The sequence below is a fragment of the Salvelinus fontinalis genome, chromosome 19 (genome assembly GCF_029448725.1).
Source record: "Salvelinus fontinalis isolate EN_2023a chromosome 19, ASM2944872v1, whole genome shotgun sequence".
Lineage (NCBI taxonomy): Eukaryota > Metazoa > Chordata > Actinopteri > Salmoniformes > Salmonidae > Salvelinus > Salvelinus fontinalis.
The window spans coordinates 20,293,398-20,309,841 of record NC_074683.1 but is presented as its reverse complement, the minus strand read 5'-3'; the positions used below and the strand labels follow the sequence as shown (position 1 = coordinate 20,309,841).

At 42.1% G+C, this 16,444-nt stretch overlaps 1 protein-coding gene across 1 annotated transcript in view; it reads left to right on the top strand.

Annotated features, from left to right (window-relative positions):
* Window positions 1-16,444, top strand: part of LOC129817018 (striated muscle preferentially expressed protein kinase-like) — a gene marked incomplete at its 5' end in the record, with an annotated part of 113,456 nt that overhangs the window by 12,362 nt on the left and 84,650 nt on the right. Inside the window, 3 exons of the mRNA XM_055872003.1 lie at window positions 4,715-4,881; window positions 7,472-7,560; window positions 15,509-15,684. Coding sequence (XP_055727978.1) covers window positions 4,715-4,881; window positions 7,472-7,560; window positions 15,509-15,684 — 432 coding nt within the window. The remainder of the gene's footprint in view (window positions 1-4,714; window positions 4,882-7,471; window positions 7,561-15,508; window positions 15,685-16,444) is intronic.

Genomic DNA, 16,444 nt, shown 5'->3' with positions numbered 1-16,444 from the left:
AGCACTATGTTTTTTTCACGTTCCTGAACTGTTTTCTGTTGTTTTTGTATGTGTTTAGTTGGCCAGGGCGTGAGTTGGGGTGGGTAGTCTATGTGATGTGTTTCTATGTTGGGTTAATTTGTTGCCTGATATGGTTCTCAATTAGAGGCAGGTGTTTGACGTTTCCTCTGATTGAGAACCATATTAAGGTAGGCTGTTCTCACTGTTTGTTTGTGGGTGATTGTTCCTGTGTCTGTGTATACCACACGGGACAGTTTCGTTTGTTCGTTCGTTTTAGGTAGTCTGTTCTTGTTTCATGCGTTCTTCGTCTATATGTAAGTTCTTATGTTCAGGTCAGTCTACGTCGTTTGTTATTTTGTAATCAATTCAAGTGTACTTCGTGTTTCGTGTTTCATTTAATAAATTCATTATGTCTGCATACCTCGCTGCGTATTGGTCCTCAGATCCTTCTCGCCTCTCCTCGTCTGAGGAGGAGGACGACTTTGACGAACGTTACAGTTTTAGATGCAACATCACGACCGTTCAAGTCACATCTATCAAATCAAATCAAATTTGAGTGTGTTAGTATACTGTAATGTAACTGTAGGGAGGAGACCTTTTCAAAGCATCTGTTTTTTACAATATCACCATGGACACTAATTCACATGCACGTACGGTGCCTTCAGAAAGTATTCATACACCTTGAATTATTCCACATTATGTTGTGTTACAGGATGAATTTAAAATGGAGGAAATAGCTTTTTTCTCTCACCCATCTCCAAACAACCCCCCATAATGAGAAAGTGAAAACATTACAACTTTGAGTCTTTTTGGGTGTGTCTTTATCAGCTTTGCACATCTGGAATTGGGGATTTTCTCCCATTCTTCCTTGCAGATTTTCTCAAGCTCTGTTAAATTATATCGGGAGCGGCGGTGAACAGAAATCATCAAGCCTTTCCACAGATTTTCAATGGGATTTAAGTCTGGGCTTTGGCTGGGCCCCTCAAGGACTTTTACATTCTTGTTCTGAAGCCATTCTAGCGTTGATTTGTCTGTATGCTTGGGGTCATTGTCCTGTTGGAACGTAAATCTTTGCCTCAGTCTAAGGTCATTTGCAACCTGAAGCAGGTTCTCATTAAGGATTTGCCTGTATTTGGCTCCATTCATTGTTCCCTCTATCCTTACCCGTCTCACAGTCCTTGCCACTGAAAAGAATCCACATAGCATGATGCTGCCACTACCATGCTTCACAGTAGGGATGGTGTTAGATGGGTGAAGAGCTGTGCCTGTTTTTTTTCCAGACATAGCGCTTTGCATTCAGGCAAAAGAGTAAAATGTTTGTCTCATCAAACCACAGAATATTTTGCCTTATGCTCTGAGTCTTTCATGTGCCTTTTTGCATACATCAGATGTGCTGTCATGTGCCTTCTTCTCAGGAGTGGCTTCCATCTGGCCACTCTCCCATAAAGCCCAGATTGGTGATGTGCTGTAGAGACTGTTGTCCTTCTGTCAGGTTTTCCCATCTCTGCCAAGGAACTTTATAGTTCTGTCAGAGTGGGTTCTTGGTCCCCTCCCTGACCAAGGTCCTTTTTGCCGGGTTGCTCAGTTTGGTCGGACGGCCGGCTCTAAGCAGAGTCTGGGAAGTTCTATATTTTTTCCATTTCCCAATGGAGACCACTGTGCTCTTGGAAACGTTCAACACTCTAGAAATAGTTTTATACCCTTACCCAGATATATGCCTCATCACAATTCTATCTCGGAGATCTGCGGACATTTCCTTGGACTTCATGGTATAGTTTCTGCTCTGACATGCACTGTCAAGTGTTGGACCTTATATAGACAGGTGTGTTTCTTTCTAAATCATGTCCAAACAATTGAATTGGCCACAGGTGAATTCCAATCAAGTTGTAGCGACATCTCAATGATGATCAAGGAAATTGGATGCACCTGAGCTCAATTTAACTATTTTTTAAAGTCAGGCTGTATCACAACAAAATGTGACTCACCACCTGTAGCAAAATATGACTGGTGTTTTTTACTGGTAACTCAGAGCTACAAAATGGTATATCATATCATTGCATTTGAAGAACAATGGGAAAGTAATTCTGCTTTGAAAGTGAATCAACTTGTAAACACTCTTTTGAGAAAATCACATTTGAATGTTTTGGTATCTAGTGAAGAGCTCTTTTTTGTCTACACCCATTTAGCATCGTTCATCCTCTTAAGCTTTAGCCTCACCCATCTCGTTTCACTCTCATAGCGCAAACTTGACGCTCTGGCTGATGATTTATTTACCTCTGGATAACATGAAAACAGCCTAACCAGCTCTCCTGGCAACAATTTCATTACGCTTTTTTGCAGACGTTTATTGACACCGATCATATTGAACAGGTGTTGTACACACGTCACGTAACGTTAGCTAATGACCCAGCCAGCTAACGTTAGCTAGTTAAAAAACAATGAACAAAGTGCCAACAATGCCTAACATTAGGCTCATATGACATTAACTAGAAAAGCAAACGGATCTGGGAAACAAATAATAACATCAGCTAAGGAGCCATCCAGCTAATGTTAGCTAGCTAGTTAACAGTACACTTTAGCTTGAAATGAAACCACTTTCTGTCAAAATTAGAGACTTGTAATATTTGAAAATGTAGCTAGCTAATGCTAGATTATCTTACCTGTATACATCATCATACAGGATGGACGCGTTTCCCTGTCAGGATTGCCATACCACAGCTGCCCTTAGTTTGAAGATGTAATCCGGAGACAGGTGTTTTCTCCATATCTTTTGCTATCATACTCTAATTTCACTGATTTCAAAACTTGATCGTCCAGAAAGTGGAGAGCAACATTAATGCAGCTCCACTACACAATACATTTTTTTAAAAGCCAAGTTCAACAGGATTACCAACACAGACTGACAAACTCAAATAGACAGAAACCTTCAATATGGCAGACCAATCCGAACTCCTCTCTCGGCATGTCCAGCCCACTTATTATATCAGCCAATCATGACCAGTGGGAAGGTTGCTTACTTTTTCTGTGGCTTAACCAACAAGGCTCGTAATTTAACAATTGTACTAATATTTACAGATGGCATACAAGTTTGTTATTAAGGCACATGAAAGTTTAACATGTTCAAGAAGACATTTCTGCCCAAAAAACTTTTTAACTTTCAAACGACTTGCGACATATGCATCGTTTTCTGAATCGGGTCACAAATGTGGAGTAAGTCAAGGGGTATGAATACTTTCTGAAGGAATTGTGCATGTACATGTATATAAGTTGCACTCTTGAAATATTAACTGCAGTTGAATATAACTTTTGGGCCTTACATTTCTAAAATAGTCAATTGTCCATGTTTACAGTTACCAACATTTAATATCTAAGAACCAACATTTAATATCAGAGAGAGATAGAAAGAGAGCAACTTGTTGAATGTGCCTAATATGGAGAGAGAGATGGAGGTGGAGCTTCAATTACAACCTTTCTGTGTTTACTACTCATGGTTAACCCACTGGCACCATTTCTTTAAAAAACAAGAGAGTGCTCTGAAATCAGAGTCGATAGCAATATCGAATTTACCAGCTTTGTCTATCAACAGTTGTCAGAGTGACATCATGAACATTCTATTTACATGGTAACTTGCATAGTGGAGTCTTTTGTTTCGACATGTATCTAGCTAGCTAAACAATGAACCATGATCCCAACTCATAACGTTACTACCCTGCATCAATCTGCAGGTAGCTAACCAACCAGGTTCAATGTTAGCTAGCTAGCTAACATTAGGCTATAACTAGCATTGCAAATTACTCTGAAATATGAATAAAATTACTACACAGATCACACATGTAACATTAGCTAGCGAGCCAGCCAGCTAACGTTAGCCAGATAGCTAACAGTAAGCTTAAACTTGAAATAAAAATGACTTTCTGACAAAATTACAAATGTGTAATATCAAAACATTTTGCTAGCTAGGCTATCTTAACCGTATACATGGATGGACGCTTCTCCCTCTCTGTCACAGATGCCATGGTTGCCTTTAGTTTGAAGATGTAATCCGGAGACAGGTGTTTTGTACAATAGCCTTCTGTGTGTTTTCTTTTCAACTCCCTCTGCATATTTTCAATCAAACAGCAGAATTTCCTTTGCTATCATACTCTAATTGCACTGATTTCAAAACTCAGTCCTCCAGAAAGTGGAGAGCAACACTTTTGCAGTTCTCGTAAGCGATATCTTTAAAAAAGCTGTGTTAGAAAAGATTACCTACACATACCGAGCAGCTCACGTTATAGACAGAAGCGAGCTACATGGCAGACCAATCCGAACACATCTCTCGGCATGTCCAGCCCACCTATTGTCTCAGCCAATCATGGCTAGCGGAAAGTTTTCTGACTTTTTCTGTTGCTAAACCAACTAGGCTCATAATTTAACACTTTTATTCCCATTAACAGATAGCATACAAGTTTGTTATTAAGGCATATGAAAGTTCACATGTTCCAGAAGGCATTTCTGCCAAAAAAAAAACACATTTTGATTAAAAATATAAGTTTACATTCAAATGTCTCTCCTGTGAAGTAATGACGTACGATATACACCTAGTTTCCTGAAACTGGATTCCTCATTTATTAATGACATAAAACAATAAAGCCTTGTTCACCTTTTCACAACATGGAAAATAAAGTACATTTTCTATTTTATTCTTCATCTTATTATAATGTATATTCGACAGAGCCCATGCAGGAGCCGCAGGGGAACCTGGGTGTTCCTAGGGACATCAGCAGCCCTATCACATCTGATGAAGAGTACCTCAGCCCACTGGAGGAAGGCATGGACTTTGGAGGGCCTGAGACAAGGAAGATAGTCGACACACGATTCAAGGAGCCCCCTGCATTCCAGGTGAGACTGTGTAACACTGGATCCAAAAAGGATCTCTCGTGTGTATCACTTGGCTCTCCTTCACTTTACATTATCCTGTTGTGGTAAACTTAAGCATAGGGGCAAGGGATCAGTTTGGGATTTGGCAACTAGATCTTTCACAAAACTTTTTATTGGCATTGCAATACACTGTAAACTCTATAAATTGTTTTAAACTTAATCTCAAAGCCCTTCATATTGTATGGTGATTCATGCAGTGGATGTTCAAGTAACGTTTTACTTGACACCCAGCGTCATAACACGTTATGACATGGTCATAACCATGTCATAACAGCTGACATAACTTGTCATAACCTGTTATAATATGATCACAATACTGTCATGACATATATTTAGACATAAAAAATAAACATCCCTTTTTCAGGACCATGTCTTTCAAAGATCATTCGTAAACATCCAAATAACTTCACAGATCTTCATTGTAAAGGGTTTAAACACTGTGTCCCATGCTTTTTCAATGAACCATAAGCAATTAATGAACATTCACCTGTGGAACGGTCGTAAAGACACTAACAGCTTACAGATGGTAGGCAATTAAGGTCACAGTTATGAAAACTTAGGACACTAAAGAGGCCTTTCTACGGACTCTGAAATACACCAAAAGAAAGATGCCCAGGGTCCCTGCTCATCTGATTGAACGTGCCTTAGACATGCTGCAAGGAGGAATGAGGACTGCAGATGTGGTCAGCGCAATAAATTGCAATGTCTGTACTGTGAGATGCCTAAGACAGCGCTACAGGGAGACAGGACGGACAGCTGCTCATCCTCGCAGTGGCAGACCATGTGTAACCACACCTGCACAGGATCGGTACATCCGAACATCACACCTGAGGGACAGGTACAGGATGGCAACAACAACTGCCCGAGTCAGTGCTCAGACTGTCCGCAATAGGCTGAGAGAGGCTGGACTGAGGGCTTGTAGTCCTGTTGTAAGGCAGGTCCTCACCAGACATCACCGGAAACAACGTCGCCTATGGGCACAAACCCACCGTCGCTGGACCAGATAGGACAGGCAAAAAGTACTCTTCAATGACCAGTCGCGGTTTTGTCTCACCAGGGATGATGGTCGGATTCACGGTTATCATCGAAGGAATGAGCGTTACACCGAGGCCTGTACTCTGAAGTGGGATCGATTTGGAGGTGGAGTGTCCGTCATGGTCTGGGGCGGTGTGTCACAGCATCATCGGACTGAGCTTGTTGTCATTGCAGGCAATCTCAACATTGTGCGTTAAAGGGAAGATCCTCCTCCCTCATGTGGTACCCTTCCTGCAGGCTCATCCTGACATGACCCTCCAGCATGACAATGCCACCAGCCATACCACTCGTTCTGTGAGTGATTTCCTGCAAAACAGGAATGTCAGTGTTCTGCCATGGCCAGCGAAGAGCCCGGATCTCAATCCCATTGAGCACATCTGGGACCTGTTGGATTGGAGGGTGAGGGCTTGGGCCCCCCAGAAATGTCCAGGAACTTGCAGGTGCCTTGGTGGAAGAGTGGGGTAACATCTCACAGCAAGAACTTGCAAATCTGGTGCAGTCCATGAGGAGGAGATGCACTGCAATACTTAATGCAGCTGGTGTCCACACCAGATTACTTTTGATTTTGACCCCCCCTTTGTTCAGCGACACATTATTCAATTTCTGTAAGTCACATGTCTGTGGAACTTGTTCCTTTTATGTTTCAGTTATTGAATCTTGTTATGTTCATACAAATATTTACACGTTATATTTGCTGAAAATAACGCAGTTGACAGTGAGAGGACTTTTCTTTTTTTGCTGAGTTTATATTGCATTATTTTATGGCTGGTTATGGCATCTACGTAAGAGTGTCAAAACCCACATAACCTACCACACAAGTCAAAACATTCCATTACACCATAGCTTACATGTCATGTTATATATACTGTATATATTTTTTTATTTACCATTTTAAATTATCATTGTAATTGCACACACATTGATGTGTGCTCTGTTGCTGATGACTGGGATGAATGCAGGAGCAGATTCCAGGAGCAGGACAATATGTCCTTGTTGTGACTGATGATTGATATAAGGGAAAGCACGTGGTAGGCCTATTTGGCTTGTATGATTAGGATGGTCATAATGCTTCTTGACAGTGTCATAAAGTGTATTTTCTTAGTCCAAGTAAAGTGTTTCAGGATGGTCATAATGCTTCATGACAGTTTCATGAAGTTTATTTTCTACAAGTTATTTAAAATATAATGGGAAAAAGAACATGACTGTAAAGAATTCATTACAACAACAAAAGGGTTTAAGAAACAAACTTTCAAACAAAAGGAAACTTCTCGGCAGGGAAAAAACAAATTGGAACAAATGTGGGTTTTGACACTCATATGACATTATATATGTATTATATATGTATGTATTATATATACAATCATATGACATCATAATGTAATATGACACTGTTTGTCATGTAAAGTGTTACCGATGTTCCATATAGTGTAGTTTGCATTTCAAAAGTGACAGCATGGAAATGAGACTATGTGCTGTCAACTCCCATTTCAAAATGGCTCATCCTCTGTTTTAACAGGTAACTATGAATGATCAAGCGGTCATTGAGGGGCAAGAAGTGACCATGTCTGTCCGACTAAATGGACAGCCCAAACCCATGGTTTATTGGTAGGTTTCCTTACGCCATTAAATCATCAATTCAATGCTCTGTGTATTTAACCTAAACTGAAAAAGCCTGCTGTAATGTACAAGAGTTATTGATACAATACAGAATGTGTTTTGTCATGTATACACTACATGACCAAAGGTATCGTATGTGAACACCTGCTCGTCAAACATCTCTTTCCAAAATCCTGGGCATTGATATAGAGTTGGTCCCCCCTTTGCTGTTATAACAGCCTCCACTCTTCTGGGAAGGTTTTCCACTAGATGATGGAACATTGCTGCGGGGACTTCCTTCCATTCAGCCACAATGAACGTTGGGCGATTAGGCTTGGCTTGCAGTTGGCGTTCCAATTCATCCCAAAGGTGTTCGATGGGGTTGAGGTGAGGGCTCTGCACAGGCCAGTCAAGTTCTTCCACACCGATCTCGAAAAAACGTTTCTCTATGGACCTCCCTTTGTGCTGAAACAGGAAAGGGCCTTCCTTAAACTTTTGCCCCAAGTTGGAAGCACAGAACCATGCCCCAGACCATTATTCTTCCTCCACCAAACTTTACAGTTGGCACTATGCATCAGGGCAGGTTGCGTTCTCCTGGTATCCGCCAAACCCAGATTCGTCCGTCAGACTGCCAGATGTTAAAGCGTGATTCATCACTCCAGAGAGCCATTTTCACTGCTACAAAGTCCAATGACGTCGAGCTTTACAGCTCTCCAGCGTACGCTTGGCATTGCGCATGGTGATCTTAGGCTTGTGTGCGGCTGCTCGGCCATGGAAACCCATTTCATGAAGCACACGACGAACAGTTCTTGTGCTGACGTTGCTTCCAGAGGCAGTTTGAAAACTCGGTAGTGAGTGTTGCAATCGAGGACAGACTATTTTTACGTGCTGCACCCTTCAGCACTCAGAACAGGTGGTCCTGTTCTGTGAGCTTGTGTGGCCTACCACTGCGGCTGAGCCGTTGTTGCTCCTAGACCAGGCCTGGGAAATGATTTTCCATGGAGGGCCACATCATATGACAGGATTATACATCATGTGTATGACTCTGTTGATAGATATATCTTTTGTAAATCACTTTAACATATAAACCACATCCATGTTCTCCTATTGGTAGGTATTTTCATTATTAAACATGCAATGAACTACACGGAGGGAAAAGTACACTGCATTCAGCATCACGGACAGAACTCTTGTTCACAGGTATGCACAAAAACACAAGAAAGAGAGAGAGCTCAACATTACATTTGGCTAAGGGGCAGTATCCTGAATTTCCAATGGAAGTCTATGGGTCTATATATAAAAACAGTTCCCAGATTGCAGTTTCTATGGCTTCCACTAGATGTCAACAGTCTTTAAACAGGGTTTCGGGCTTGTTTCTTGAAAAACAAACAAGTAATTGTAGTTTTTCCAAAGTGAGCTAATCAGGAAAGGTAGGCTTTTGGCGCGTGTGAATGATGGCGCGCTCTTCGTTATTTTCCTTTCCTATTGAACGCCGTTTTCTGAAATATTATCATTTATTTAAATATTAGGGTACCTGAGGATTGTTTAGAAACATTATTTGGACGAAGTTTACCGGGAGCTTTTTGGATTCCTTTGTATGCATGTTGAAGTTGTGGATTACTGAAATCAATGGCGCCAACTAAAGATACTTTTTGGGATATAAAGAAGTATAAAGAAGGACTGTATCGAACAAAACAAACATTCATTGTGTAGCTGGCACCCTTGGGATTGCAAACAGAGGAAGATCTTCAATGGTAAGTGATTTATTTAATCGCTTTTTGTGATTTTTGTGAAGCCTGTGCTGGTTGAAAAAGTATTTTGATGTTGTGCGCAGTCCTCAAATAATCGCTTGGTATGCTTTCTTGAAATCTGACAACGCAGTTGGATTAACAAGAAGTTAAGCTTTTAAATGATATGATATGTTCATGAATGTTTAATGTTATGAGTTTGTCATTTGAATTTGGCGCCCTGCAATTTCACTGGATGTGATCCCGCTAGCGGAACACCTAGCCCAAAGATGTACTACTCAATCAGTGTGAGGAGTGAAGTCTGATGGGCATTGACTAGAGCAGTGAAGTCAGGTTTAGTTTCTGATGTCGCTATGCGCAGGATTGGTGAGAGTCAGTAAGGGATGATCTGTGCCTTGACTTGTTATATTTCATCACTGAAAATGTCTTCACATACATAGTTTGCCCCAAACAGTACAAACATCTTCTGAGCATGACTCCTAGTCTTTGGAAAGTTTTGTTCATCGAGAGATACATAGAACCTTGTCAGTGACATTGCTTTGAATAGTTCTCCAATCACTGCATCAGACTGAAGATCGATACGCTCAAGTTGCAGGTCAATGGGAGCGTTATCCACATTGAAGGTGAAAGGAGAGGAAACCAACAGCATGTCATTTTCCAATACTTTGAAATCCTCAAAACGACGAGAAAACTCACCATTGAAAGCACGCAGGACCGATGCATACTTCTCCCGCTGGTCATCTGACAGGGAACAGACTAGTATCAAATCAAATCAAATCAAATTTTATTAGTCACATACACATGGTTAGCAGATGTTAATGCGAGTGTAGCGAAATGCTTGTGCTTCTAGATCCGACAATGCAGTAATAACAACAAGTAATCTAACCTAACAATTCCACAACTACTCCCTTATACACGCAATTGTAGAGGGATAAAGAATATGTACACAAAGATACACGAATGAGTGATGGTACAGAACGGCACAGGCAAGATGTAGTACATGGTACAGAGTACGGTATATACCCATGAGATGAGTACTGTAGGGCATGTAAACATAAAGTGGCATAGTATAAAGTGGCTAGTGGTCCATGTATTACATAAGATGGCAAGATGCAGTAGATGATACAGAGCACAGCATACACACATACATAAGAGATGTGTAATGTAGGGTATGTAAACATCATACTAGGTGGCATTGTTTAAAGTGGCTGGTGGTACGTTTTTACATAATTTCCATCAATTCCCATTTTTAAAGTGGCTGGAGTTGAGTCAGTATGTTGGCAGCGGCCGCTAAATGTTAGTGGTGGCTGTTTAACAGTCTGATGGCCTTGAGATAGAAGCTGTTTTTCAGTCTCTCGGTCCCTGCATTGATGCACCTGTACTGACCTCGCCTTCTGGATGATAGCGGGGTGAACAGGCAGTGGCTTGGGTGGTTGTTGTCCTTGATGATCTTTATGGCCTTCCTGTGACATCGGGTGGTGTAGGTGTCCTGGAGGGCAGGTAGTTTGCCCCGGGTGATGTGTTCTGCAGACCTCACTACCCTCTGGAGAGCCTTACGGTTGTGGGCGGAGCCGTTGCCGTACCAGGCGGTGATACAGCCCGACAGGATGCTCTCGATTGTGCATCTGTAGAAGTTTGTGAGTGCTTTTGGTGACAAGCCGAATTTCTTCAGCCTCCTGAGGTTGAAGAGGCGCTGCTGCGCCTTCTTCACAACGCTGTCTGTGTGGGTGGACCAATTCAGTTTGTCCGTGATGTGTACACCGAGGAACTTAAAACTTTCCACCTTCTCCACTACTGACCCGTCGATGTGGATAGGGGGGTGCTCCCTCTGCTGTTTCCTGAAGTCCACAATCATCTCCTTTGTTTTGTTGACGTTGAGTGTGAGGTTATTTTCCTGACACCACACTCCGAGGGCCCTCACCTCCTCCCTGTAGGCCGTCTCGTTGTTGTTGGTAATCAAGCCTACCACTGTAGTGTCGTCCGCAAACTTGATGATTGAGTTGGAGGCGTGCATGGCCACGCAGTCGTGGGTGAACAGGGAGTACAGGAGAGGGCTCAGAACGCACCCTTGTGGGGCCCCAGTGTTGAGGATCAGCGGGGTGGAGATGTTGTTACCTACCCTCACCACCTGGGGGCGGCCCGTCAGGAAGTCCAGGACCCAGTTGCACAGGGCGGGGTCGAGACCCTGGGTCTCGAGCTTGATGACGAGTTTGGAGGGTACTATGGTGTTAAATGCTGAGCTGTAGTCGATGAACAGCATTCTCACATAGGTATTCCTCTTGTCCAGATGGGTTAGGGCAGTGTGCAGTGTGGTTGCGATTGCGTCGTCTGTGGACCTATTGGTTCGGTAAGCAAATTGGAGTGGGTCTAGGGTGTCCGGTAGGGTGGAGGTGATATGGTCCTTGACTAGTCTCTCAAAGCACTTCATGATGACGGAAGTGAGTGCTACGGGGTGGTAGTCGTTTAGCTCAGTTACCTTAGCTTTCTTGGGAACAGGAACAATGGTGGCCCTCTTGAAGCATGTGGGAACAGCAGACTGGGATAAGGATTGATTGAATATGTCCGTAAACACACCAGCCAGCTGGTCTGCGCATGCTCTGAGGACGCGGCTGGGAATGCCGTCTGGGCCTGCAGCCTTGCGAGGGTTAACACGTTTAAATGTTTTACTCACCTCGGCTGCAGTGAAGGAGAGCCCGCAGGTTTTGGTAGCGGGCCGTGTCAGTGGCACTGTATTGTCCTCAAAGCGGGCAAAAAAGATATTTAGCCTGTCTGGGAGCAAGACATCCTGGTCCGCGACGGGGCTGGTTTTCTTTTTGTAATCCGTGATAGACTGTAGACCCTGCCACATACCTCTTGTGTCTGAGCTGTTGAATTGCGATTCTATTTTGTCTCTGTACTGGGACTTTGCCTGTTTGATAGCCTTGCGGAGAGAATAGCTACATTGTGTGTATTCGGTCATGTTTCCGGTCACCTTGCCCTGGTTAAAAGCAGTTGTTCGCGCTTTCAGTTTCACGCGAATGCTGCCGTCAATCCACGGTTTCTGGTTTGGGAATGTTTTAATCGTTGCTGTGGGTACGACATCGTCAATGCACTTCCTAATGAACTCGCTCACCGAATCAGCATATTCTTCAATGTTGTTTTTGGACGCAATGCGGAACATATTCCAATCCGCGTGATCGAAGCAGTCTTGAAGCGTGGAATCAGATTGGTCGGACCAGCGTTGAACAGACCTGAGTGCGGGAGCTTGTTGTTTTAATTTCTGTTTGTAGGCTGGAATCAACAAAATGGAGTCGTGGTCAGCTTTTCCGAAAGGGGGGCGGGGGAGGGCCTTATATGCGTCGCGGAAGTTAGTATAACAGTGATCCAGAGTTTTGACTAGTAGTGTCGGAAGGTGGGTGAGATTGTTGGCATCTACTTGGCAGGTCAGGAGGAGTAATTTTCCCTTGAAGGCTTTGACAAGGCACATTTCTGATGTGCAAAAAGCCCCTTCCCTTGTAGTTTGGAATTCAGTTCATTCATGAGAGCCATGATGTCCACGGCGTAGGCAAATTCAGCCAACCATTCTTTATCTTGCAGTTGAGTGAAATCCACATATTTTCCTTTCATTTGCAATCTCCAACTTCAGGTCCCACACCTGGTTAAGGAAAGGGGATACCTACAGTTGTCAGTTGCCCAACTGAATGTATTCAACTGAAAGTGTCTTCCGCATTTAACCTCTCTGGAATATGTGGGACAGTAGCGTCCCAACTGGCCAACATCCAGTGAAAATGCAGAGCGCCAAATTCAAATAAATTATTATAAAACTTAAACTTTCATGAAATCACACATTCAATATACCAAATTAAAGCTACACTTGTTGTGAATCCAGCCAATGTGTCAGATTTCAAAATTGCTTCACGCCGGAAGCAAACAATGCTATTATCTGAGGATAGCACCCAAGCAAACGTTCACAGACAATCATATTTCAACCCTCCAGGCGCGACACAAAACGCTGAAATAAAGATATAATTCAAGCCTTACCTTTGACGAGCTTCTTCTGTTGGCACTCCAATATGTCCCATAAACATCACAAATGGTCCTTTTGTTCGATTAATTCCGTCGATATCCAAAATGTCCATTTATTTGGCGCGTTTAATCCAGAAAAACACCGGTTCCAACTCGCTCAACATGACTACAAAAGTTACCTGTAAGCTTTGTCCAAACATTTCAAACTACTTTTGTAATACAACTTTAGGTATTTTTTTATGTAAATAATCGATAAAATTGAAGACGGGATGATCTGTGTTCAATACCGGAGGAAAACAATGTGTAGCATGCTTTCTGGTCACGCGCCTCTAACAAACAGTACACTTCACTCGAGCCTCATTCTGAACATGGCTACTTCTTCATTTCTCAAAGGAAAAACCTCAACCAATTTCTAAAGACCGTTGACATCCAGTGGAAGTGATAGGAACTGCAAGAAGGTCCCTTACAAATCTGGATTCTCAATTGAAAAAAAGAGTGACCTCAAAAACTAAGAAAAAATCTGAATGGTTTGTCCTCGGGGTTTCGCCTGCCAAATAAGTTCTGTCATATTCACAGACATAATTCAAACAGTTTTAGAAACTTCAGAGTGTTTTCCATCAAAATCTACTAATAATATGCATATATTAGCAACTGGGCCTGAGTAGAAGGCAGTTTACTCTGGGCACGCTTTTCATCCAAACGTGAAAATGCTGCCCCCTAGCCCAAAGAAGTTTTAACCCAACCCCTCTTTTAAGCACCTTCCCCAAACTCAGCCATCTCACGTTTTGTTGTAGGGGAGATCTGCATAACCCGACTCTGTCTCTTCCAACAGTGAGATAAACTGCCTGTGGTTTAAAGATTTTTCTCTTATGAAGTTTACCACTAAATGACTGTATCCACAACATGGCTCATTTTCAGAACACATTTACAGAGCACCTGATGAATAATGCAATGCAGGAAAATAATTTTCTGATCTGGGTTCAGCTCAGCTACTTGATCTTGTATCCTTTTCAAAAGACCAAAATGTTTTATTCTGTCAAGTTTGCGCACCCATCAGTGGTCACAGTCTTTCCCTGTCGTTGTGCTCTTCATTGACTGCACTGAAGCAAGCTCCTCTGTAATTTCAAAGTCTGGGGTTATGCCTCGTAAGAATATCAACAACTGCACTGTGTCACGTGCATCACTGCTCTCATCCAGGGCCAATGAGAAATAGGTGAAATCCTTTACCTTGTCTTTCAACTGTTGTTCCATATTCTCTGCGATGTCCCCAACACGCCGTGTCACTGTTCGTCTTGACAGGGAAACATTTTCAAACAGCTCTGTCTTGTCGGGGGAAAGTATTGCTGCAGAGTCAATTAAACATTCTTTAATGAATTTGCCCTCAGGAAATGGCTCACTATGTTTAGCAATTTTGTGGGGCAGTACATAGCTAGCTCTCTCAATTCCGTTGTTTGTTGAATGCAGTTTTGTTAAAAGTCCTTGCTGCTTTTGCAACTGAGAAAGCAACTATTTTGATGCACTTGCCCTCTGCTAAGAAGACATATTCCTATATTTCTCTGCATGCTTTGTCTGGACGTGTCGGGACAAGTTGTAGTCTTTCAAGACAGCAATGCTCTCTTTGCACACCAAGCACACAGCTTTCCCTGATACCTCCACTCTTGCTGGAACACCCTACATTCATTGTCTACTTTCCTTTTCTTTGAAAAACAAAAGGCCCTTGCCCAGGCCTGTCCTAGACTTTTCCACTTCACAATAACTGCACTTACAGTTGACTGGGGCAGATCTAGCAGTGCACAAATTTGACTAACTGACTTCTTGGAAAGGTGGCATCCTACAACGGTGCCACGTTGAAAGTCACTGAGGTCTTCAGTAAGGCCCTTCTACTGGCAATGTCTGTCTATGGAGATTGCATGGCCGTGTGCTCGATTTTATACACCTATCAGTAATGGGTGTAGCTGAAATAGCCGAATCCACTAATTTGAAAGGGTGTCCACATACTTTTGTATATTGTATCTTGCCATTAGAGTTTTGTGCCTTCTCCACATTGGCATGGTTCACATTGGCAAGACAATGGTTGCTAGGTTTCTGTAATATATTTACAATGTAGTCTTTATAAAACCAGTATACTGTAGTTCACTCTCCATTGTAATGCATCTCTAAACATTGCAAAATATTTCTAAATATAGAACTCTCTCTTTGTTCAGGCTGAGGGACAGGGAGACGATAAAAACAGACTTGCACCACAAAGTGCGTGAGACCAAGGACTGCACTTTTGAAATGACCATCAACTCAGCTCAGAAGTCGGACACGGGAGTGTACACCTGCAAGATCATCAATGAGTATGGAACAAAGCAGTGCGAATGCAGACTGGAGGTGAAAGGTACAGTACAGCAATGTTGTCTTTTTCCAATGCCTCTCTATGCTGTATGCCAATCAAATAATACAAAACGTTGGATAACATATTTGTTATGTGAGGTACATATAATGCCTTATAACACCTATACTGTGTTATAACACTGACTCGAAGCATAGTAATAAGAGTAGTTCTACCTGCACAATGTGTAAGCTACAAAGCTTGGCAGACAGCTTACACTCTTCCAGTAAATAATCAAAAGGCATTGGTACCATTAAGAATCTTTAGTTGAAGACATTTTGTTTGAAAACTGTAACAGATACAGAAAGGAGAAACTGTATGAGAAAAATTCCCTATATACATTCACACAAATGGATACAAATAAAGAACAGCATCTCTATCACGAGTGAGCAACCACAACTAGCCTAGCTAGCCAACATGACCGTGCAGATATGATGACAATCACAGGAAATGTACCACTAAACATATACACATCATCTAAGTGTCCATATAGCTTAATACATGTGATTTAGCTTTGTCACGAGAGATATCTGAACACTTAAAATAGCTAGATACATCCAAAAATCAAGAAGCTAAATTCCATCCCAAAACGATAGCTAGCATGCTAACGCACAATGTTAAGTGAATGGGTGATAGTTAGCGTAATTAGCTTAGCATCATCGGAATTTAGAAAACTAGAATAAACATGCAAAAAACATTAATATTCTAGAAACCCAATTTGAATTAGCAAAAGCATTTTCTAATAACTCGAAAGTATGTACAGACT